The following is a 27,040-nucleotide window of genomic DNA, read 5'->3' on the forward strand; positions in this document are numbered from 1 at the left end:
TTACAAATGTCATTTGTAAAGGGGTTCAAACTGAAGAAAATTCACACCTCAACCTTCACTCCTCTGCTTAATGTTATCTTCCTTCGATGACAAAATCTTTTGGGTCAAATCACACGGAATCATTCTCTTGCTCTCTTCTGCGACATTAGTGCACTTAGACAAAACTTTATCGAGTTTAAAGATAATAAAAAGTTTTGGTACCTCAAAAGTTTCCCTGAATTTCCTTGTCTTAGTATGTGTTTCAGGTTAAAGTACCTTTCATATAACTAACACTGTGAGACTTACTCGCCCCAAAGTGCTCGCATGTCTTAGTAATCATGCAATTAACTGTGACCAGCCCCATACGCATAATGACCAGCAGCCCCATACGCATAGCGTAATCGGGCTTCGCATTGTAGCATTCAGGATCATGACAGATTTAGTATCGCGGGTAAATGTCAACTTAAAATCCAAAAATTTCTTCAATTTGAAGACTTACCAATTAAGTTGAAGTATTGAAAACAGGCTTCGGACAACGTTTGGTTCTGCCAATATTCCCTTTCTGTTCGAATTGATGACTGAATGTGACTCGGTCGAGAGGACCTTGGGAGAGCTACATACACTCAATACTACAGCCAGTGCATGCGAACACATCACATGCGCACAAATTTCAAATCCATGAACGGATAAGATGTTTGTGTGCGCATGCGCTGGCCGTAGTATTCAGTGTATGTAGCTCTCCCAAGGTCCTCTCGACCGAGTCACATTCAGTCATCGATTCGAACAGAAAGGGATCACGACAAATCGCCAATTCTCGCCACCGACAATAGGCGATATCAAATGATACTTTTCATTTCATTTCATTTCACACATTTCACACATATCGTACGATACCTCCGATATCAAACCTCTCAGGCCGGGGCAGTAACTTCCGGTTTCATGCGTGTGAGCTAGCTCGATGCACGGCCTGTGCATGTGGTGCATGCATGTGGTGCACCTCTACTGCTCGACGCACGGATATTTGTCCAGTTTTTTTCCTTTTAGCATCATCACATGTGCACTCTGCTGCCTCACAGAAAAACCCAATGGTGTAATGGATAGTTATATTCGGGGAAACAAACAAATTAAAGTCTAAACAAATATATTTCTTTGGATCCAAAACAAAGCTGGCAAGTTCACGAATCGAAACACACACACACAAATCAATAACCGGAAGTCACTACCCCGGCTCTAGAGGGTCGATATCAGAGGGATCGTACGATATCGCTTGATATCGCCTTGATATCACCTATTGTCGGTGGCGAGATTTAAACTTGGGATTTTCTGTTTAAAAAAACACCCCAAAAACATTACAGACGAGGGTTGTGCTGCATTCCATTTTCTTTCTCGTTGTTGGCATGCCTAACAAGATTGTCGTCGGCAAAGTCCAGGAGCTTGAGAAACACGTCGAGGAATTCTAAAGTTCTCACTTCAAGTTCTGGGTCGTTGTCATCCAGCCTCTTGGTGAAGTTTTCAACAAAGAAGAGTTTCTCATCCAATGCGCCTACTGCTTTGGCCTCATCTATGATGCGATCCTTCCTACCTCGAAATTTAGCCTTGTCACGATGGGTTAGCACTAGGACGGGGTGGCTTCCTGGAATAGATGATGCGTAGCAATTACGTTTCCCTCTTTTCACTCTTTCAAAACTAGTAACTGCTTTATTATTTTATTGACGTCTTGCATAGGTTAGTTAACTAATGTGGTTATGATGGAATTAGATGATATGACCGCAAGCAGGTTGGGCATCGGTAGTGGTGCTATTATAGCGGATATTATGATCTTCTTCATTCGTCATTGTTGCAAATACGCTACCAGAAAGCCCTGCCATTATCATTAGCTTTTCCAGATACTCATTTACGCACCTACGGCACTGTGAGGGACATGGTAGACAGATGTCAGTTCGAAATCATAATGCCTCCGGTGACACTTTATGGCAGAGGAATAGTGTATGGGTTGATATCCTTGTTAAACAAACAAAACAATTATAGTTTGGTGTACTATCACGTCTTATAGGAATATTGATTTTTGATATATGCATTTCTGACAATATTCTGCAATTCAATTCAATTTAATTCAATTCAATTCAAAGTTTATTTCATTTTTCGACAAAACATATGTTTCACTTCTTTTGATAACAGAGAATGAGGTAAATAGAACAAAGTGAAGTGAAAAGACTGTACAACAATTGGGGACGTATAGTAATTATACATTGTATAGTACAAAAGAAACATAAGTGATCAAAGTGAAGTACATGACGGTGTATGCCGTTGCAATAAAGTGTCCTGCGAGTCAGCTCCAGCCAGGTAGGCTCTGCTATAATGTATTGTATATACATAGCATCCAAATTATCCAAATTTGGTAAGGCTCGGCTTTTAGATGTTAATGCATGTTAGTGGTATACTATTTATATAGATTTATGCGTCTGTATGTATGTATGTATATTATATTATATATATATATATATATATATATATACACCAAACTTCTTATATAGGGCTATTTTATAATATCTAGTAACAGACGACTCAGAGGCTTGCTCCAGTTGCCAATTTAATTTTAAACAAAAATTGTATTTTCAACAAGCCTAGCTAGGGGACAAAATTAAAAGAACTTTAATATATACATATACATAAACATATACATATAAATATAAATATACATACAGATATTATGTATATACACATATATATATATATATTGTATATATATTTATTAATCTATAAGGGGAAATATTAAAGCGGAAATGGATAATATGACAGAAAACTAAGCAAAACTCCAGTTTTCATACGTAACAAATATCGCAACTAAAGTAAAAGCAAACCCAAACAGAAATGTGGATTGAGTGAAAGCAGCAACGTTGGTAGAACATATCAGTGAAAGTTTGAGGAAAATCGTACAATAGATGCAAAAGTACAGAAATTTTAAAGTTTTGGTGTTGGACCCGCTGGATGAGGAGACTACTATAGAGGTTATGACGTGTTTGTGGGCGACAATAAAATTATAAAGTTTTATATTTTCTCACTAGAATGTGAATTTTATAAAACTATGTAATACTGACAGTCAGATCAAATTACGAGGACAATAGATACTTACCAAATATACTATTCTTTGCAGCAAGCTCTGTCAAAAACTCCTCCAGATGGGAAATCGGCTGAAAAGAGCTAGATCCAAGGGTTCAAAGCAGATAGTGTTAAATCAGGTATACAGTCTTTAGAAATTAATAGTTCAGTGATTATAAACACGAAAATGTCCGGACGATTTACAGGCATAGTAATTAGGGGCGGATCCAAGAATTCTGTAAAGAGTGGGGGGTGGGGGTAACTAATATTTCTTGTGCCACTTCTGGGTTTCATTTCATTTTTCTTCTTTTTATTTCTTTTGTTTTTAAAGAAAAATAAAGGGGGCGCGCGCCGGCTGCGACCCATCTGGATCCGCTACATGTAATCATGTTAAGTTTTTGTTTTCCTTCCAAACGTGATCATACCGTATCTGATGTCATTAAAACAGACAAAAAACAACAACAAACAAACAAACAAACACAAGAAATATATGCAAAACTCACTTGGAATGTTAAAAATGTCATACTCACTTGTATACCAGTATCACGCAATGTATTCCTCTGTCTCCTTCATAAACAGGAAAAAAACAAGAATATGGAGATTTTTGGATTATCATAAATGATTTAAAAGAGATTTTGCTTGAACTGTGTCAGAATACATTTTCTAGTGTAATAATTGTGTGTCACAATATTTATGTGAATGACGATTGCAACTTTCTTGGTTCCTGATAAATAGAAAGCACGAAGTCACAATGGATGCATTAGATATTCCTTCTCTCAACTCCAATGCTATTTCGAAATTCCAATGGCATAACATTAACAACTAGACTACAAATAGCCAAAAGGAAAGCCTAAAAAATCATTAAGATAATTTGAAACACACTGCCATAAGAATGTTTGGTATAGTCTTTCCCGGCCCAGGTTTAAACCTGTGGAGTGACTTTTGTCGAGCGATTTCATGTTGAGTTCTTTCAAATTCGTATAGGCACCCAAACCAGTAGCCAGAATGTAAAATTCGGACGTAAGAATTCAATTTCCTTTTCTGGGAATTGACTTTAAAATCAATTTGAGCATTCAAATTAGTGCGATGGACGGGGTGGGATCGAATTTCACAACTTAACGTTCATTGATTTCGTTATACAAATTCATATAAACCAGAGTGCCTTTGTCCATTTAATCATGGAATTTGAGCTTTAGGTTTGTTTTTTTTTTTTCATCACCATGATCATCATCTCTTTATGTGAATATCTTTCTTTTGCTCAAAATTTTCCGTGAACTTCAGTATAATCCCTTCTAACCTCATCATTGTAACATTGTTTTTGTGATCCTTTACATCTTTACATGTTTATCGTTCATGTGATCTTTATTTTACATATCTTTTTCATCATCAGTTGTGATTTACGTATAGATGCTCTTATACATTGAAATTACAGTTCAAGTATTGGCATCGTACAGATTTAATGTGAATGCTCCTTTGTGAACTTGTTTACTCTCTAAAAAAAATCGAGTGAAAATTTTCACTCTAAAAAGAGTGAATACAAAAAAGAGTGAATTTCGAGTGAAATTGGAGTGAATTTGGAGTGAAAATGCTCATTTTCACTCATTTTGGAGTGACCTCAGGGATCACTCGAAGATTTTGGAGTGATCCCTGACGTCACTCCAAAATGAGTGAAAATGAGCTTTTTCACTCAAAATTCACTCCAATTTCACTCGAAATTCACTCTTTTTTGTATTCACTCTTTTTAGAGTGAAAATTTTCACTCGATTTTTTTTAGAGAGTACATGTTTCACCATTGTCGATCGATTGCCGCATTCATAATTTTTAGCGACGAAAACTTTTTTTTTTTTGAGCTGACCTATTTTTTCTTTTTTTGCTTGTCAGCTGAGGAAACCAGGAAGTGGAAGGGGAGAGATAAGCTGAGGACCTTCTTTTTTTTTCTTTTTCTTTTTTTTTTTTTTGCTTGTTAGCTCATGAAACCCGGAAGTGTACTCTCCCTCCCCCACTCCCCACCCCCCCCCCCCCCACACACACACACACACAATTTGTGAAAACGCTTCCCCGGCCCTGCCATAATGAGGAATTAAAGCTAAATCATAGTTCTCAGAAGCGCTAAAAAATTCACCTTCCAACATTTGGATGCTTGCAATACATCAAAAAGGTCTATCAAGAAACTTACCTGGTGACGCGATTTCCCCAGATGATGAGTTGTGTTGGATTAGTTTTAGATCAAAAGTGTAGAATGATTTCGATTGTAGTACACAGTTTTATTCCAGATTAACCCTCCTTATTCTGCATTATATTGTGGGATTGTAGAATGTTATGTGACCATGGTGACGATCGATTGTGTTCTTGCAATCGTATTTTCCAACAATCTACATGCGATTCACCACTTATATCGTCCAGGATCGCTGTGGCCCGATTTGTCGATCATCTATAATAGATTAAAGAAATTATGTAGAAACCACGATCTGGTAAGTCTTCAGATTGTGGATTTTTTTTAATTTATTTTTTATTTTTTGCTAAGATTTCGTATTTTCGTTACCTCGATATTGTGTTATTACAGCGCGTTGTTCCACACATTTCTTAATTATACGTGTAAAATACCTTTTGGAGCGAAAATCGACTGTTCTGCAGGCATACAAGAACTATATTTTGACTCTCAGCCGGTGCCCAGCTGCGCCAAGTTTAAATGGTAGTGTTTGTTATTTCGAAACACGCAAAATTCTCGGCTCCTATAGTTGTTCGTTAATCCGAAAGTCAAACAGGTTCATTGATCCGATTATGTACGACGTTGTTCCAAAGGTTCGTTATTCAGAAGGTAATGCAATCAGAAAATGAAATGAGGGACGTTATCTCGAGGATTCATTAATCAGAAAACGACATAAGGTCCGCTTTTCCGAAGTTTACTATGAATTATACCTTACATTACGAACTTTACATAATTTTCGAATTAACGAAACGTCGGAACATCAAGCTTTCAAAATAACGACCTGTACCACAAAATTCAGTAGTCTCGTATCCTGGATCACCAGTACCATATCTGCGGCCTTTTATGACGTAGGATCCTATAATATGACGATTCATTCCTATGGAGTTGAAATCCACCCAGGTACCATAGTTGACGAAAATCTAAGGCCTTGTGTTCATATTAATCTCAGAATTGCATGAGAAAACATGATACATTTTGACAATGTAGGATGTGTCTGAATATTCGAACGCCGTAGGTTACGCCACCCTACCTTTGCATGGAAACGTAATTTTAGACTAATGAATACTATACACTAAGCACCGGCCATTCACAGAGGAATAAATTAGATATAAAATTTGGCATGGAAATTGAACCCGAATAAAGCGAAGAAACTATAAGGCCCAAACTAAAGGGGTGGGGTACAGTGAGCCATCCAACATTACTTTTTCCTCCATGTCAGGAATTCTTTCATGACCAAACCAAAGTCTCCTCTTTCATATAGTTACAAGTTTCAGATGGGTCTTTTGAGAACCTTACTAGCTCAGAATACATTTATATACACCGGTCCTAGATTTTTTAATTCTGAAAAAAAATCTCCAATGTTATACACTTTAAATCGTAATTTGATATTTTTTTATCAAATTCTGGCTGAGATATCTATTTTCATTACCTAACATAGGTTACAGTAAACAAAGGGTTCATCAGTGAGTCATCCAAGATTAATTTTTCCTCCATGTCAGAAATTATCTCATGACGAAGACCAAATTCCTCTCTTTCAGATACTTATAAGTTTCAGTTGGGTCTTTTGAGAACCTTACCAGCTCAGAATACATTTATATACACCGGCCCTAAATTTTGGAATTCTGAAAAAAAAATCTCCGACGTTATACACTTTTAAGCGTAATTTGAAATCTGTTTTGTTAAATTCTTGCTGAGATATTTATTTTCATTACCTATATTAGTCCATGGGCCAGGCCAGATATTGGTACCATCTGAAGTGGCAAAACCTTTTTGGTGTCATTTTGTTAGTCGGGCATAGATATGATTTATCAAGCTATGATAGCATTTCCAAATGAGTAGCTTAGTCATAGTAAATGAATTTTTAACCAATTTGGTCTCGTTGTTATATCCCTATACTTCTGAATCGAAACTAACCGCCATACAAAGAAGAGCACTGTCTTCTGTATGTTCCATAGAGCTGTAAAATGCAGCTCTATGGTATGTTCACAGGTGTTCTGTTGTAAACGCGGTGCGCTTAGTCTTTATTCAAGGCAGCGAAGGGAATATCCAAAGGTTATGATGTCCACAGCGCTTAGTCTTTATTCTGGACGGCGAAGGGAATATCCAAAGCGTATGATACAGTGTATATCCTTTTATCTAAAAACAACAACAACAACAAAAGCAATTCCTAGTGAATTTTACCGTATTTTTCAATCATTTATCATTTTCCGGTGAAAACGCTACGGTGAAAACGCTGATACCACGCCAATGTCGCTTTATTTCCCTCCAACAATATAAGATAATGCAAAAACAATGTAACGGTACACTACGATACATTATAATGAATGATATTGTAAATGAACGGAGTGATTTTTGTTTAAAACTGATGTATTTGTTGATAGGGTAGTATAAAAACAGTATGGATAATCCCTTTTATGAGGAACTTTAGATATGATAACGGTACATTGGTCTAGCTGTGGACATCATAACCCTTTGGATATTCCCTTCGCTGCCTTGAATAAAGACTAAGCGCACCGCGTTTACAACAGAACACCTGTGGACATACAGAAGGCAGTGCTCTTCTTTGTATAGCGGTTTAGTTTCGATTCAGAAGTATAGGGATATAAATACGAGACCAAATTGGTTAAAAATTCATTTATTATGACTAAGCTACTCATTTGGAAATGCTATCATAGCTTGATAAGCATATCTATGCCCGACAAACAAACTGACACCAAAAGGTTGTGCCACCTCAGATGGTACCAACAACCCATTTTTCGGGTCTTGGCCCATGGACTATATAGGTTACAAGAAACATAAGGTTTATCATCAGTCATTGAATTCATCATTATGAAATGAAAAACGGCATAACTGGCCATTGAAATACGGCATCTTATTTGCATAATTTCTGCACAGCTGCTTGCGGCCACCAGCAGTCCGCAGCGTGTGCGATAATGAGGCACGAACGACAATTTTATTCAGAATCACGTTTACGCAGTTTGTGCCTTTGAGACTGACGAGATTTCGCGATACTTTGCGAGAGTTTTTGCAGAGGTCGCAACAACAGCTTTCATAGCTTTCGCAGTGCATTGTTTTACCCAGGATGGTTAGGTATGTTATAGAGCTGATTATGCTCATTAATTTGATACCTAATTTCCCTATTTTTGATGTCAACATAGTAGTCAATTTTAGCATCAAAGTAAACGATTATTTTGCCAATGTTCAAGAAGCTTTTAGATCATAGTTTGATGTTTTGCTAGTTCCTGACTGGTATTGAAAATAGATCTCCGTAATTTCTTCGATTTCACAATCGTGAAACTTGAGCGAGTATGATCAATTAAAAAACGAAGAGGGGCACCATTTTTAAGGTTGTGAATTTTCCTGTTGAAAACAAGGCAAATTATGTTTTCTTACTGGAAGTGGGGTAGTGAATGAACACGCGTGGAATGTGTTGTTGATACCCAGACAATGGTCGTGGACAATGGCCAGGATTGGAATGTTTCATGAGGAATTCCACTATCGCAGCTAGTCTTTGTTCATTCTGAAATGTGGTGTGTGCAAGCACATGGAAACATGTGCTTACTTCTTTCATGTGCATGCATTTCACCCTGCGTCAAGAATTCAGACTAGCAGTGCTCGGGGCAATCCACATGAATAATTGATTAAGCATTCATGTGCCTGGCAGCAGAGCTCGGGACAGGTGGCAGCCAGGTCCATTGTTCAGGATCATTGTAAGTGCACACTCACATACACATCATTGGTTCCTGTGTAAAGTTCAAGTTTTGTACAGAGAGTGAAAATTCGATCACAATCTGGAACCTAACATTTAAAACTCACAGCATTGAGTCAGCAGCCAATGGATACTACGCAATGCGACACGCCGCGTCTTGCGACAGATTTCGACCAATCACAGACCCGGAATTCCGGTGCGAATGCGAGGATAATCTTTTTAAACTCGACGCTAGACATGTCTCTGAATTTTGCTAGTTCCTGACCCGTATTGAAATGAAGATGGGAAAACGTGCCCTTATTGTGATACTATATACCTTAGCGGACATAGTCTTCACCATATTTTAGAGGGGCATGAAAGATTTCAGGTTAATTTTTTGGCGTCAAACGTGAAGGAACATTTTTGAATACAATACCGAACTTCGAGAGGGATTTTGATATTCTATATTCTTCTTTTCCGTTTATTTTGATCATGAGCATATTTGCTTATGTTTTCTCTTTCAGTCGATACTAAAAGTGTCGAAAACTGACGAGAAATACTCGTTCTACACGGATTTGTTCATGACCATGTATCTGCTCATTACGTATGCAAACACCGCTCAGCCGTGCATACGACTTGAATAAATACGTGCGTTTTCGCTCACGCTGCGGACTGACTGTTCTATCTCCTCTTCCGTTTCTCTTGTGCAGCGTGTAGGCATTCTCTCTCTCTCTCTCTCTCTCTTTTCTTTCTTCCCTCTATTTTGTTTTTGCCTCATTCCTTTCAATGTAATGTATTCCCCTCCATTCCGTCTTGATTATTTTTGTGCTATGTACTTGTAATTACATAAGATATTTGAAAAGAGTCTTGAGTGGTCTACAATGTACAAGCATTGCTTTTTAGTGGACCTCTCAGTTCTCTTTTTTCCTCTCTAAACATAACTTTGTATCGATTTCCGGTATGTATGCATAATTTAGCTTTACTAGTTTGTTGACTATCGTTTATTTTTCGTACTTTGCAATGTATGTATGCTTATGATAGAATTGTTGATCTACAAGTGTTATGTTTTGTTGGGGAAAAAAAGAGAATGAGAATAAATGAATTGAATAGCATTGATTTTAATTGAATTGAATTGAATTGAATTGAATTTCGCTGGGTTTTACATCCGAGCATAATGACTCTTAAAAACGTAAATCATTATTCAATTGAAATTAACTATTCGAGTTGGATTTCAATAATATTCACAATATGCACAATATGCTGTTACAATGTTTATTAAACAGTTGTTTTGTTTTGTTTATTTTTTTTTGGGGGGGGGATAATATGAATCAAAATTAACCTTATTACCTCATCTGACCCCGTTAGCTATCAGTCTCATCATTTACATCCCATCTGACTAAAGTCTATTGGTATCTAAATGTTACTACACTGGTAAGTAGGTAAGGTACCCAACCATTACAAGGTAGTTTATTACTATTAAAGATAAATATGCAAACATACAGTATGGCTGGTATTGAGGCCATACACCGACCAATGCCAACTATCAGACTGTAAACCACTTCTCATGCCATACAATGAGGTCTTGATGATGTGAATTATTCATATCGTAAACAGTATCAAAGATCTGTTTTCTTGACTCACGCATTACCCCACCCCGCCCCTCCCACCTCCCTCCCCCCCCCCCAAAAAAAATGATAATAATACAACACACACACACACACACACGCACGCACACACACAAACAAAAGCATATCCTGGCTACGGGTCTGAACAATAGGAAACATTATCTGTTATCATCAAGCAGAAAATCCTCACCTATAGCCGAGGAAATGGAGTTTCATTCACAATGTGTGTAGTCACAGGGACAAGAATAAGGATTTTGTCTATGTTATGCTGCCTTTATCTTTGCCCCCTCAATACCACAGGATAATGTATCTGCTATACTCTGTAGTTTGTCTATTCAATATTTTTGCACCCGATTTCATTCTACTTTACTTTCGAAATCAAATACTGAAGACAGCTATCGTTTCACTGTTTCAATTTGTATATAGAATACTCTAATTAGTTTTCTGCTTGTGTCGAACAACGACGAGATGACGGAATTCATGGACTCACGAAGAGATTTGAGGTCAGAAACGCGCTCAGAACTGAGATCATGAAGTCCCCGGTTGTCCTCCACGATGATATTCCCAGTCAGGTAGTGTGGGATTGTATTTCGAGTAACCCCTCCAGGCACCATTTCGCCACCAACCTCAATAGTGTCTGTAAAAGTTCCTGCGACATCATCAGAAAAAAAAAATGTCAGTTTTCTAACAGTATTGAGGTAGATTCATCTTGTTCTCGATTCCGTTTTACTCATCAGCGAGGAGAACTTAGATATGTTCTATAATCGACTAGTTTACGGTCTAAATAGCTCTTAAGTTACACCACGAGATATATTTTGGCAGGTGTGGTCTCTCACCAGTCAATACTTCTTCAGCATCATGTGCTGCCAGAAACAAACAAACAAAACAGCAGCAACAACAAAACAAAATAAAAGATCAACGTAAGGCATGTTAAAAGTATCAAAAGTTTAAAAAAAGAAAAAAATACATCTCACCTGCTTACTTACACAAGATGTTTCACATACATCCTCTTTATTCAACAGCTGTTGTTTTTCTGGTCTTTTTTCATTTATGATATCTTCTACTTAAGATCAGTTAAGATTTATTAGTGATTCCATTAAGTTACTTAAAAAGTGTTAATGGCAAATCACCCATTTGTTGTGAGTTTATGTTTAACCAGATTTTTTAAGGTTTCCATCAACTCTCAAACATCTGCTTATAAGATGTTTTTAGGGGAAATATATATTACATGCTCAGCTTTTCAACTTCGCCTCAATTTTTAACATTTTAGTAAATACCATGCATCTATGCACATGCGTGTGTAGAATATGTATATTGTTTTTCTTTTTGCATGAAATATTGTTGAAATATTTGTTCACTTATATTCTTTTTTGAAAATGAAAATAAACAAAATATGAGATATCGGACCCCTATATTTCTTTTCTTCTCTACAAACAAGTATATTGATGACATCTTTAATTCTTCAAGCTTTTTACAAGGTCCGGCAGACGCATTCCTTCACTCTTGTAGGCCTGTACCTGTAATACACAACTACATGTTTTATCTATATCTGGATTTCTTTTTCAAATCTACCGGTTTTCGTTCTCATGAATTTGTAACTGAAATTAGTTGGTTATACATTCGTGTCTTCCAGCAATGTGATCCGGAAAGAGACATAACACTCCAAAACTCGATAGGCCTGTTTAGTGCTTCTTTTCAAAATGTGGGCATATAGACGTTATGGTTTACACGTGAAGTCCCCTACAGGAGCAGTATTAGAACATTGTCCGAAGATCAGTTCGCTTACCACTGAAGGCGTAGTTTAGCGATCTTATGAATGAAGAATTCCCAGCTCCCGTAGGACCAATGACCGAGAGTTTAACCTGCCTCGGAAGTTGAACATCATCAGATCTTTCGCTTCGGGAAAACTTCCCTGGTTTGTAGTCTCTGATCTTCTTCCTCTTTTGTTCTAAAAGCAGAACACTAAACAATAATGCTTCACACACCACGCAATGGTTACTTCTGAATGATCTATCTACATAGTTACCACGTGTTACAGGGGTGGCAGAATGGGGAAGGTAGAAGAAATGCAGCCCCCACCACCTACCCCCCCCCCCCAAACATGGCATTGACCGTTGCCCCCTCCTCACAATAAGCCCGCAGCCCCTTTACACACACTTTAAAGGACAAGTTCACCTTCATAAACATAAGGATTGAGAGAATGCAACAATATTAGTAGAACACATCAGTGAAAGTTTGAGGAAAATTGGACAATCGATGCAAAAGTTATGAATTTTTAAAATTTTTGTGATGGAACCGCTGGATGAGGAGACTACTACAGCTTGTGAGTCATATGCGTACAACAGTATAAAGAAAATGTAAAGAAAATTCAACATATTTTCACTTTTTTCGCATAATAAAAGAGCACTTGACTTGACTCTTTCTAAAGGCAGGGGGAATAATATTACCCATAACATTTGTCGGTAACGAGTCGGGGGAATGTGTACTTTTTTCAAAAGATGAAATTTTGTGAAATTCTCTTTGTATTTTCCTTATATTGTTGTACGCATGTGACATCTAAGTTATTCACACACTGCAGTAGTCTTCTCATCCAGCGGTTACTGCACAAAAACTTCAAAAATTCATAACTTTTGAACGGATTGTCCAATTTTCCTCAAACTTTCAATGATGTGTTCTACTAATATTGCTACATTCTCTCAATCCTTATGTTTATAAAGGTGAACTTGTCCTTTAATACTATTACAAAATTGCAATGAACAGGGGGCTCTTTTACTCAAGAGCGTTAGGACCTACCATTATTTCGGGTGCTGTTCGTTATTCCGAAGGTTCGTTATTCTGAAGGTTCGTTAACCCGAAACACACAAATTATACCAAGGGGGGGGGGGGGGGTGGCGATGGGGGAGGACGCCCCCCTAAGATTTGGACCGGGGATTTGGAAGTCGGAAAAAATGTGTGTAAAGTGTATGCATATGCATGAAGCGGGTCTCCCTTTCAAAATTTCACTCAAAGAGTGCACCAGATCGTTGAATTTCAATTAAAAAAGATCAAAATATCTCTTGCTTGGGAGGGGGATACCCCCTCCCAAGCCCTCCCTTTCTCTGCCCCTTTCCCTAACCTTAGTACACTTTTCAGACTTACAACAAATTCTGAATAATTCCGAGTGCACAAGACTTGTAACTTTCATTCCGAAAACTCAACAGTTTCCTCGTGTACAAAGGGAAAAGAAATGTATCTATCCCCTTTTAATCAACCCTTTCCTCGCTCTGTTCCCGCAAATATTTTTTTTTTTTATAATTTCCCCAATAAAAAAAAATGCGAAATCACCTTCGTGTACGAGGAGAAATGCCCTTTATGTACACCCTCGTGTACATGCTTTTTTTGTTTTATTGTTTAACAAACAGCGTTCATGATATTCAGTGTATTAAAGAATCAATACAAGAAGTTTATTTAAATGATACCATCTTATTAATTGGCAAATTATTCAATAATAATTAACATCAAAATATACTGCTACCTTTAAACAAGTGGGACTGTTTCAAGTCAATAAAACACGCAAAAACATACATCAAATTGCACCATTTACAACATCAAATTGCGAAAAATTCTCACCACGGTCGAGTTCAAGATATTTAAAGGGATAGTACAGTTTTGGTGGAGATGAGAATTGGGTTTTTAACTTTTTGCGAGATACCAAGAAAACACTTATGATATAGTACAGAACATACCGTTTTAAGAGGAATTCAAAGTTTATTTGACGAAAATCGGATTTGGAATGACTGAAACATCAAAAAACAAAGTAAAACAAAGCGATCGTAGTAAAGTGTGGGTCCCACACTTTATTAGAATCGCTCTTTTTTGATATCTCAGCCATTTCAAAACCAATTTTCATCAAATAAACGTTGAATTCCTCATAGAATTACATGCTCTTTCACATTTTATAAGAGGTTTCTCATTATCTCACCAAAGAATGTTAGAAACCTGAAATTAGGTCTCAACCATAACTGTGCAATCCCTTTAAAATACGAATTGATACAAGAAGTTTATATTGATACCATTTTATAGGCAAATTGTTCAATAATAATCTACGTCAAAATAAACTACTACCTCAAATAAGGACTGTTTCAAGTCGATGAAATACACAAAAGCATGCATCAAATTGCACCATTTAAAATATCAAAATGCAAAAAAGGTTCTCAACGTGGTAGGGGAAAACCCCCTCCCACACCCCTCCGTCCACTCCTCACTAGCTCGTTTCGCTCGGGCTCGGTCGCTTCGCTCCCTCGCATTCTAACCCCCCCCCCCCCCCCCCCCTCCGAGATCAAATCCTGGCGACGCCGTTGACTGTAACCCATTATTTCTACCCTACGGCTCACTAACTTATTGATCAGACTTATGCATATAAATACATTAATATCATATGAATGCATAATGGTTTGCAAGGGGAATGATCATCTACATGTTTTACGTATAATATGTCATAAACACTATGAGTGGATGGTAAAAACGCTCACTGACTGGGACGTCCAGTATAGATATGCACAAAACAGTATACTAAATATTTTGTTTGCATGTTTAGTAAGTTAAAGGAAATAGGGAATCATGATATGATAGAAGGGGTAAGGTGACCTTTGACCCGACCAAAAGTAACGTGCTATACCCCTAAAACCCTTTAAAAGAGTCCCCCACATACACACACACAAACACACACTAAACGTTCCCCAGTTGGAAAGACCTAGCTCCACCTGTATAGCTATGTGGGGTAGGCTATAAGTGTCCTCGGTGTTTATATTTAGTTAGTTATTCGTTTGATAACTATTAGCAGTGTGAATTTTCATTTCTAGATTTTGCCATTTATTCTGCTTGGAAGAGTTTTGTTATTGGGATCGCATCCACCTTATCATATCTAAGACTAAAGGTAATGAGTAATCTTTGTCCCATTCTGTGGCAGTCCATCGTGGTCACGGGAGAGTGAGACACATCATACACAGTGACTGTGCAGCCTATGATGTAAATACGTGCCCGTTTTCTTTACTAGCGAAGACGAAAACGTATCAATGATACCATTAAATAATCAGTGTGTAGTACTGATAATAAGAAGAGACGGTTCTCATGACACAAATAGCACGTGGATAGATTGCCTCCCCCCCCCCCCCAAAAAAAAAAAAAAATGAAATAAATTAGGGCAAATCTAACGAAATAATATTGGTTTTCCCGGCCAATTTCGCACTTTTGTCAGTCCAATTCCTAATGGCTGCATCCAATTTAGCAAAATTTAGCGTAAATGACATGTTCGGTAGTTCAATTTTATGATCTCTTCATTCAAATTCATTTTGGAGCATTCAAATTACCTTCAGCCTCATTCTAATTAACACTTTTTCAATTGATATTCGTAAAACAAGCACCATTTCGTTATTCGTTCATTCAATTTTAGACATGATCACGGACATGCCGCACTCGTTCATTCAAATTCATTTTTGGGCATCCAATTTTACATCTTTTGCAGTCAATTTAGCACGCATGTTTATGCTTTGGTTCTTTCTTTCTTTCTTTTTTGGCACCATAGTTATTGTTTTGCAAGCGTCATTACATTTCATATTTTCGTACTTATTTTAGAGATTTTGGAAACAGTTTTTTCTTTCTTCAATGTGCTTAGTGATTCTTCCAGTCCGAAGATATAGTGCATCATGTGGCCACAACTTATTTGGCCGTTGAGTGCTTTATTCCGAGTGTGTCGGGCAGTTCTAGGAAGCCAAGGTTATGATCATCAAATGTTCCTATAATTCTTTTTCTGTCATCTTGAGAAATATGTCTGTATCTAGCTTGTGCTGTCATGACTGTATTAAGATGAAGTTAATCTGTAGTATTGGTACATGTAGGCCTAAAATGATATGTATGAAAGAAAAGGGGCGTTACAGAACAACAAATTCGAGTTATATATGGTCAAAAATATGATACTTTTACTGCTTAACAGTGCGTGGATGAAACAAAAAGTCACATAGAAATACACGTTTAAATGTAATCACCTTTTCAAAAACGAAATAACATGACGTTAATTTGAATGAACATGTTAGGAATTTGACTGCCCATACGCGAAATTGAATGACTGTAATACCCCTTTCGGCCAGTGTTGGCGAAGTTGAATGACTGAAGAGCACGTGCCAATTTGAATGCTCGTTTTATGAATTCGAAAGGCACATGTGCAAATTTCATTGATCGAAATGCTAAATTGAACGACTAACTTGCAATATTGAATAACAGAATGTGCAGTGACGAGGATTTTCACTATAAATTTGAATGAACATCTTATCAAATGGACTGACAAAAGTGCGAAATTGGCCGGGAAAACCTATAGAAAAACACAACCGTTCAATTTTCATACATTGATAAGACAATATTGAGATTTTGGTCTACCTATTTTGGATTCCTGAGGAGAGTTTAGAGGAGTAACTTCACCATCCGGGGACGTCTTCCCTTCCTGCGATCCTAATATGTAAATACATTCCATGTATTCCTTGTATATTTCGGATAGTTTATATGCGTATAGATACATGAACAGATAGAATAGGAAAACGAAATAGTTTATTTTTTCATTAGTTTTAATGAGGAATCATATCTTCGAATATCTTATAAGGTGAAAATCCATGAGTGCTTACAATTAGATTATGACAAAAAAGAGAAAGTTTTTTGCAAGGTCATGACGTAAAACACACGTATGTAAAAGACAATTAATCCTATAAAATCTATAAAGCGTGAAGATCAACTAAAAAATGACACTCTTCACATGCAATACATAATATAAGCACACACAGACACAGACACAGACACAGACACAGACACACACCAACATTATATATACATATAAAAGTTGTATTGTATTACATATGTATTTTCTAACTTTCTAATTGTTGTAATAGAAATTTTTGTAAAGCGCATAGAGACTTCAATGTAACATGCGCTATATAAGCAGAATGCATTATTATTATTATGTATATATATATACACACATTTTTGTAAACATATATTAAGGTAACGATAGAAGAATGCATCAAATGGCAATTTTTACCATATATATATTTTTTTCTTATAATCAAGGCAGGTACATGTTAAGTGTGAAGCAGTGTTTTTTGGGGTGTGTTAAGTGTTTATCAGTAGGTTAAAGATTTTGCTCAATACTATTCTGAGAACATAACATTTCCTTTCTCCACAAACTTACTACTATCTAATATTGTTCCAAACTTACTACGTCCAAGGAACCAGCATATTACCGCTGCAGCCACGACCACCAAGACGAAGAGTGTCAATACACTTGTCACGGCAATCACGGTGAAATCTCGATCTTGAATATGAAAGAAACCAATCGTATATTTGATCAGTGATGTTAACGAACACTACGATACTCATTATAATGTGACAATTATTCTCACGTAAAAGTGAAACTCCTTTGACTGCACTTTGAAATAAGACTGTAATAAAGCAATAAAAAGAAAAATCCTGTACACTAAAAAAGTAATTGCAACAATGTTTAGCACACACAGAGAGTTATGTTTCATCGAAACAGTGGTGAATGATATTGATGCACGTCACGAGGCCGACACCCACGAATCATACAGCCAACGAGTTATACAGCTCACGAGTCATACACCCCACGAGTTATACAGCCCACTATAGTCAAACAGCCCATGAGTAAAATCGACACTAAGCAAGCAAGGGTCATGTAACCACGTGTAGTTGTAATGTCGACCTCCTGGACTGTTTTTGCCTAGTAAGTGTAGAACTAATGGGCCTTATCTGCCTATTGTAGAACTCAGTGGCTATATGACCCGTGGGCTATATGACTCACTTACCTTTTTTAAATGTTGAACTCGTGGGCTGTATGACTCGTGGGTGTCGGTCTCGTGAGATTACCCCGATGATTTTGGGTCACATGTAAGCGAAACTGATTTTAAGGAAACAGAACACTTGTTTTTTTGATCTAATCAGAATAAGTCAAAATATTTCATTAGGCATGATGTACAGCTTTAAAAGACTAAAGTTCCTTAACGTGGGAGGGGGTATACACCCCTTTCCACCCCACCCCCTGTTTGGTTGCTTTGCTCCGTCAGGCAGCGTGGACATGTAATGTCACGCCTGCCTCCTGTTTGCAAAATTTGCCATCATATTTATATAAAGTTCAATCCCACAACAAAATCTGACTAACTTTGATAAGTAGAGTCATATAGGATTAAAACATTGCAGTATAGTTGAATTCTTATCCGATTTATTGAGCATAAATAATGGGTTATGGAATTTCAAAGCCTCAATTGATTCATTAGAGATATTCTACACATAAAGGGCGGAGTCATCATCTCATAACTAACTAACTGAATAGAATAATGACTAAAAGTGCAAAGCGATTGAACGGAAGCCAGACTATTTTTTGCTTTTAAATGTTACGCAAGACAACTCGATAGATACCTCGGAGTTCCTCCCGCAGAAGGACAGTTAGATTGGACGTCCCTCCAACTGCTTCTCCGTCTGCTTGGCACATACGATCCTGACCGACGTCTGATCCGGAAATCTATTCACAAACAAATTTAAAGATATTTTCAGGACAGTCAACTTTTGTTCGAAGAGGTCCCAACTTTGACCATATGCCCGCTTACAAATATGAAACCGAATGATTTGCTTATCATATTTGCTTAATGAAAAAGAAGAGGGAAGACTTTAGTGCAGTCTTGCACATACAAACAATTCCTTTGGTTGTACCGGCATGACTTGTGTGTTCGATTTAAAATTAAATAGTAATTATAATGATAATCAACGCGATAAAAGGACTAGTAAAATGTCATACTGGCATCACAGAAAAGGGGAAAGATGTGTATAAAAAAACCACAAACAAAAAACACAGATGTTTAGATGATGATATTACAAGTTGCTTGCTTTCTTGAGTGACTCGGTACACAGTTATTAGTCCCGTCTCACTGTCCACTGTCTTGTTGGTTTTCCCAGATGGTATCACTTCACCGGTGAGGGCGTCGATCCATGTCAGGTTCACTGCTGGCCTAACGCCGCTCACTTGGCATTTCAGCTGAATCGTTGATTCGGATGGGTCGATGTAGTACATACACCAGTCAGAACCATTTTTTCGACAGTTTTCGACTGTGATCGGGTTGAGCTCATCAGCTAGTCCTGTTTTGAAGGGGAGGATGGACATACCAACTGTGTCATACCATCTGATCATGTGATTTTTAACTGAAGGAATAGACAGCATTTGACTTTCATACAAAGAAATTGTCTTGCTCTCATTATTTCTGTTGATACAAACAATATGCTCTTCTTTGCATATTTTGTGTGCACGCATAAATCATGCACGTAATGCCCACACGGTCATAGTCATTGTATGATCTCGTCACTCATCTACATATCTGACAGATATAAATTTGACAGCATTTTACTTACACATGAAGAGTCCTATCGCAAAGCGAGCTAAATCCATTCATGTTAAGGTGAGATATTTGTGATTAAAGCTGCTAAAAAAAAAGACAATTCATAAGAACATACAAGATATTTTTAATAATAACTTCTAGAACATTCCTTGTTATGTTACAAATTAAGTATTAGGGCCTACTTGAAAGGTTTAATTTTGCTCTATCTCTTATTCTCATAATGAACTTACTTTAAAATGTTTAAAGATGGCGCTTAGACCATTTTTGCTATAAAAGTCCATCACATCATTCCTGGTACTATGTTTCTGTGTGTTCGTTTGTGTACATACGTATGTTACACCTTCTTTCCTGGAAATAACAGCAGTTACAGAAACTACTAGCTGCCAAATAAGTTTGCTCAAAATTGAATTTGTCTACAGTTTTAATGGGAATTAAATTCATTATACTTATATGTGGACTGAATGAATGCAAACAAAATTAGAACACATCCCTGAAGTTTACGGAAAATCAGACAATCCGTTTAAAAGTTATAGAGTTAATGTTTTTGAATCACTGTTGTTGGATACCAAGAAAATAATACTAAATGAATAATGATATAAAGATAGTACAAAGATAATTCCACAAAATAATATGCACATTTTATTAATGCTGCGGATTCGTTTCACTTTAATTGTTACTGACTTATGTTGAGGGAAGTGTATTCCCTGCCTTCTGAAAGAGGTCATTATGCCAGAAATATGAAAATTTATTAAATTAATTTAATTTTTTTTAATTCGTGATCCGACTTTGTTATCGCAAATTCATGTACTGTTCTCATTAAGGTGTGACGATAAAGAAACCTAAACAATTCATGACTTTTGAATCTATTGTCCCATTTTCCTAAAACTCTATTAATGTATTCTTCTACAATCTTTAAAAAAATTATTAGTATATCCACACCCATTTGGGTTTCATTCATCTCATATTTAGTTATTATCTGGTTACTCTTTCACAGTCCACATCACCAATACAAACTTGGAGAGTTGAAATCAATACCCTTTCAAAAATATCAAAATTACAAAATACGTATCATATATGCGTTTTGAATTTAATGATTCGTTTTTCAATTTCAATTTCAATTTCAATTTTCAATTTCAATTCATTTGTTTTTTATTCTTCTTTTTTCAACAAAACATAACGCATAATATATTTGGAATTACATCATAAACATAAACATTCGACTTTGTAAAAGATAAATGATACAAATAAACAAAAGAATGCATGCTGGCAAAAAAGTACAAAGTTATGCTTCAGTTGAGGAAAAAGAAAGAACTGAGAGGTCCACTAAAAAGCAAGCTTGTATGTTGTGAACCACTCAAAAAATGAACAAACTTATGAATTACTTATTTACAAATACTTATCACAGTTATAATTTACGACAGAACGGAACAAGAGAGGAGAAATACAAAAGACATGACACGACTTGACAAAAAAGACGGAAAGAATGGGGAGAGAGAAAGGAAAAGAAAAAAAATAGAAAGAGAATAAGAGAATGAGAGAATGCCTACACGCTGAACTAGGGAAATGGAACAGGGGGTGATTGAGAATGTGCTTCAGAGGGCTGGTACTGCACGCAGCTGTGCAGGGATTTAATGGCTATTGCATAATAATCCATGCAATCCATTACGTAATAATGAAGTCGGTAAACGAAAGATTGGTGGATGGATGATGAACCCTGAGGTTGATGAGATCTAACTAATGACGAAATATATCAAAGAGGATTTAACAGAAATTATTTCAACTTGCGCTTAAAAGAATGCAAAGAAGGGGAATTTTTTATTTCACAGCTTAATGAGTTCCAAAATCTAGGACCGGTGTATATAAATGTACTCTGAGCTAATAAAGTTCTCAGGAGGGGCAAATGAAACTCATTAGATTGTCTAGTCGGATAATTATGAAAAAACTGATTCCGTGGAAACATTGAATTGAAAATACTGGGAAGTGCATTTGCATTGTAATTAAACATAAACTGACCAAGTTGAAAAAAATACAAATCTTTGATTTTCAAAATCTTATATTTAGTAAACAATGGCTCTGAATGGGAACGTGGCGGGACGCCGCATATGATACGAAGTACCTTTTTTTTTTTTTTTGCAGTAATAGTAATTTATCTAATAAAGTTTGATGGGCACTACCCCATGCTAGGAGTCCGTAATTAAGATACGGTAAAATCAGAGAAAAATACAAGGTCAACAAAGAGGACATTGGAATATGAGACTTGAGTCTATTTATGATACCAATATTACGTGAAATGATTGTACTAATGTTAATAATGTGCGGTCTCCATGAAAGTTTATCATCCACTGTGATACCAAGGAATTTTATATGAGATACACGTTCTAACAGAGTGTCATCAAAAATGATATTTGTGCGCAAAGCTTCTACAGAATTGCTAAAAAGCATATACTTAGTTTTCTTGAGATTAAGTGATAATTTATTAGCTCTTATCCACTGAGTAACTTTTTTTCAGTTCAGAATTAACAATGCTTACGAGAGTATCTGGATTTCGGTGAGAAAAGAAAACATTGGAATCATCAGCAAAAAGTATAAATGAGAGTATATCAGATGATCTACAAAAGTCATTAATATAAATAATAAAAAGTAATGGTCCTAATAAGCTACCCTGTGGGACGCCACATTTAATAAATTCTAGATTTGAGTCATTCTCGTTCAGAGATACATATTGTTTTCGATTTTGTAGGTAACTCCTGAACCACTCCAAGGCCTTCCCCCGTATTCCATAATGAGACAATTGTGACCCTGCACCTCAAAACAAACAAAAAGTCGCCAGACATGAATTTTTAGTTAAGACCATATTCTGAAAGAGCGGACTTTAAGCTTTAAAATGATGTATAACTCAAATCAAATGGACTCTCTTAACCTATCTAAATATTGGAAAGAAAGCACAAACTCAGGAAAAGTGTGAACTGAGAAAAGAGGCTCTGAAGTACAGTGTCTATTCAAGCGCTTAATCTTTACCAAACCGTGCTGGCTGTGCGATGAATGGGACAAAAAACAGGAAGTGAACCACCAGAGTAACAACGATGAAGGGATAATTAGATTAAATAAAATTAAGCATGCCTCATTAACACATTCTGTCCATAATTAATGGCAATTTTCCAAGCAGTAGCACTATCCTTTCATTAGTTATTAGAGATGAAAGTGAAGAGTGTGGACAAGGTTTTTCAGAAATGAAAAAGGGATTCTAAAGACACACCTAATCACACTATTCTACCAAAAATGTTCGAGATAAACTGCTAAAAAAACACACTTTCCTGCCCGTTTTAGGATACCAACTTTTAGCATAATGTAAAAGAAGACCCGCTCTTTCAGAAAATATGAAAAAGTCAAGTTCGGCTAGGTGGACCCATTTCACTTATTTTCAGTCCTCACGTAAAATCAGCGTGTGCGACTTTATGTTCGTTTTGAGGTGCATTGTCACAATTTATATAATAAAATGTCATGATTTATCGTATCGAAGGCCTTGGAGAAGTCCAGGAAGATACCAATAAGATGAGAATGATTATCAATAGTATGCGCGACGTGGTCAATAAATTTCAAAAGGGCATGAATGGTACTGTGTTTCTGACGAAACCCAAATTGAGAATTTGTAAAAACATTATGAAAATTAAGAAAATTAATTGTTCTTACAAACACCAATTTTTCCAAAATTTTAGATAAGGATGACAGCAAAGAAATGGGTCTATAATTACTTACATCAAATTCATCTCCTTTTTTAAATAAAGGAAAAACCTTAGCTATTTTCATAATTTCAGGAAAAACACCACTTAGTATAGATTTATTGAAAATATATGAAAGTGGGTCAGCAATTGATGATATAATTCCCTTTAAAATAAAATTACTTATATCATCATAACCGGCACTTCGTTAATTATTCATTGCAGTAACAATATCTATTATTTCATATTTGGTAGTTGGAACAAAAAAAAAAATTGAACTAGAATTAGGCTGACCTAAGAATGTAGAAAAATGCATATTTGACTGTGGTACTTTTTCTGCCAGATTTTCCCCAATCATTGAAAAATAAGAGTTAAAAATATTAACTATATCATTAGGATCTTCAACAATTTTATTATCATATTTTAACTTTGTAATATTTAATTTCTTTTTTGATATATTCATAGCCTGCTTCAATATCTTCCATGTATTCTTTATATCATGTTTATATTTCTCTAACTGAATCATATATCATTTGACATGTGGAAAAGATTGATGATGCTTAACATGGAACTCTTGTACAGCAATTTCTAAGCCTGTCTGTATAATATTGACTTCTTGCACTAACGCATGACCGGCGGAACGGGGGGGGGGGGGGGATGGGGGTGGGGACTCGGCTCCCCCCCCCCCCCCCCCCACTTTTTTGCACCATACAAAGGAATACATGAGGTGCCACCACTTTGCCCCCCCCCCCACTTTTTGTACCAAGAAAGTGCTTAAGTGGCACTAGAATAAAAAAAGATAGAAACCTCGAAGTGTGAGCTTTGTGGTCTCATGAAACCCGGAAGTGCCCCCACTCCCACTTTTGAAAACGAGGCTACAAAACGTTGTGAAACTGAATAACATGTTCTATATTAAAAGTGAAAAGAGATCACTCAGTCTTACCCACTACTCGGAGTTGAGTGTAGTTCGTCACCTGATCGTCGAGCCAAGCCACACGACATGAATACGTTGTCTCATCTTGGACGCTCACATCGTGTATGGTCAGAGAAAAATTGGAGGTGATTTCGAACCTTGGTCCTGCCCTAGCTATTTCTTCTCCATTGAAATTCTGCACCACAATTCTTGCATCTTCGTCCGGGGCGGCGGTGAAGTTGTGTTGAAACCAGAAGACTGCTAAAGGCGGTCTTGGAATCTGGCACGGGAGTTCCACTGATCTACCCCAGTAGGCGGTTACGAATGGTTTGGTGCTCACCACTTGCTCTTCGGTCACAAATCACGGGGAGGAGGTGGAGAGGGAAAGGAATTCTTTTAAATCATAGGAATCAATATGATGCTGACTCTCAGTGTAAAGAATGTACATAGTGATTCTTTATCGGCCATCACTTACCCAAAGACAATAGAATTAAGGCTACAATGTACACTCCGTCTAACTGAGAGATCAGTTGAATAGGGAAACTAAAACTCGTGATCAAAAAGTGAAGAAGGAAAATAACATGAAAATTCATGAACATGACGGTTACGATGTATCATGATGATAATCGTAGTGACACACAGTGATGGTGTACAACTACGCTGATGGCGTTACGTCTTGTTTTATTTTGTAAGAGGTGATTGCTATTGTTAATAGTAAAATGAAGGTATTTATGATGTAGAACAATCGCTCTGCATGTCGATAAATATCCATTGTCAGGAAAAGAAAATGTGATAGGTACTGGCTACACTCGGTGAGGTAAGACTGTTCTGTCGAAGCTTACAAGTGTTTTTTTTTTATACTAATAATTTGCCTTAAATTGTCAGTATGGAAAGATTAAAAGAAGGTATAACTATTAACCGTATGACGTTTTTAGCGCTATCATAATAGTCAAAAACCATTATAGAGGAACTCCAGTCCAAATATAAGTTAGTCTGATAAAAAGAGTATGATTTAAGTTTGACGTAAAAATTTGACTGAAATCGGATGTAAAATAAGGAAGTTATGAAATTTTGAGGTTTAGATAATTTCTCCAAAACAGTACTTGTACAGTGGGTATGAATATGCAAATGAGTGAGCTAACCATGACATACCCTCACAATTTTGCATTGATCGTGTACACACACAGACACACACACACACAAAAAAAAAAATGATGAAAATTTAATGTTTCCGTCATTGAAGTCTGATACATTACGTTATTCCTGGTTGAATTACTTCAGTTAGATATATGAGGATTAAATTTTGAGCCTCGGGCATAATTGCGTTTGAATGGAAAACAGGAAATTTCACAATTTTATCTATAAACTATATGGTAAGTTGTTAGGGAAAGACATGCTCACTTTGCCATTTGCATATTCATATTGACTATTCAAGAATTGTTTCCCCCAAAAATAGCGAAACTTCAAAATGTCATAACTTCCTTATTTTTCAACCGATTTCGATCAAATTTATACCGATACTCGTAATATTTTACTCTTTCTCAACAAATTAACTTGTATTTGGACTGGATTTCCCCTTTAAGGAACTGGGTGTACAATTCTCGTTGAGCGTAAATTTGTTGGATGATTTTAACTATACTTACGACCCAAGTACTACTAAGACGTGGATCTGTGCAAAGTGATCTAGGCCCAGAATTGGATGAATTAAGGGATATTTATGAATATATCAAAATATGACGTCTGTCGATAGCAAACGTTATTGTATACAGTATCCCTTTACACAATTCCAAATCCGTGAAGGTTCTTTGGTGAGCTCAAATTTCTCAGGACTTCATCGCCTTGCCTCACTACGGCCGATCAGCAGTATAAGATCTAAACCCTTTACGTAGAGAGTGTTGCCACTTTTTGACCAAAATGACATAAAAGATATATGGTCTTGTCACCAGAGAGGTGTTAAAGACGAGGACTTGATTAGTTACGAACAAGCATAATACAGTTGGTAATGGGGTCAACAAGCGACAATAAGCGCCAAAAACGCACATACATAGTAACACATGCATACAAGGTGTATACACACATAGATTACCTCACAATGCACTATGAACTATTAACGCGTTTATGATAATCATGCTTTGTTCATGGTCATGCTCGTTCATTAATGTTCCAATTACGATGAATTAATTCACAACTTTGCATTGAGGAGGCAGGAGCGAAATTTCTCCCAGTTTTCCTGCTTAATTTGAACTTACCTTCTGCAGATGACGTGATGATCACCAGAAAGCAAAGCAACAAAATCTTCAAAGATACCATTGTCTTTTTGATAGGATATCATACAGCTATGAAACCATATACTATCCACCTGTCGTATCACAGCTAGACGTGG

General features: G+C 36.6%; 1 protein-coding gene across 1 annotated transcript; it reads right to left on the reverse strand.

Moving 5' to 3' along the window:
* Positions 1 to 1,328: 1,328 nt before the first annotated feature.
* Positions 1,329 to 27,040, reverse strand: LOC139716244 (uncharacterized). The gene is made up of 7 exons (XM_071627809.1): positions 26,907 to 27,040; positions 24,688 to 25,005; positions 19,509 to 19,768; positions 19,055 to 19,157; positions 12,387 to 12,548; positions 11,091 to 11,249; positions 1,329 to 1,612 (listed from the first exon to the last, which is right to left on the reverse strand). Exons 1-7 carry the CDS (start codon positions 26,965 to 26,967, stop codon positions 1,329 to 1,331), a joined length of 1,347 nt encoding a protein of 448 aa, XP_071483910.1. The 5' UTR covers positions 26,968 to 27,040.

This window comes from Diadema antillarum, unplaced genomic scaffold, assembly GCF_040938485.1.
Source record: "Diadema antillarum isolate AM-2024a unplaced genomic scaffold, OU_Dant_1.0 scf00000063, whole genome shotgun sequence".
Classification (NCBI taxonomy): Eukaryota; Metazoa; Echinodermata; class Echinoidea; order Diadematoida; family Diadematidae; genus Diadema; species Diadema antillarum.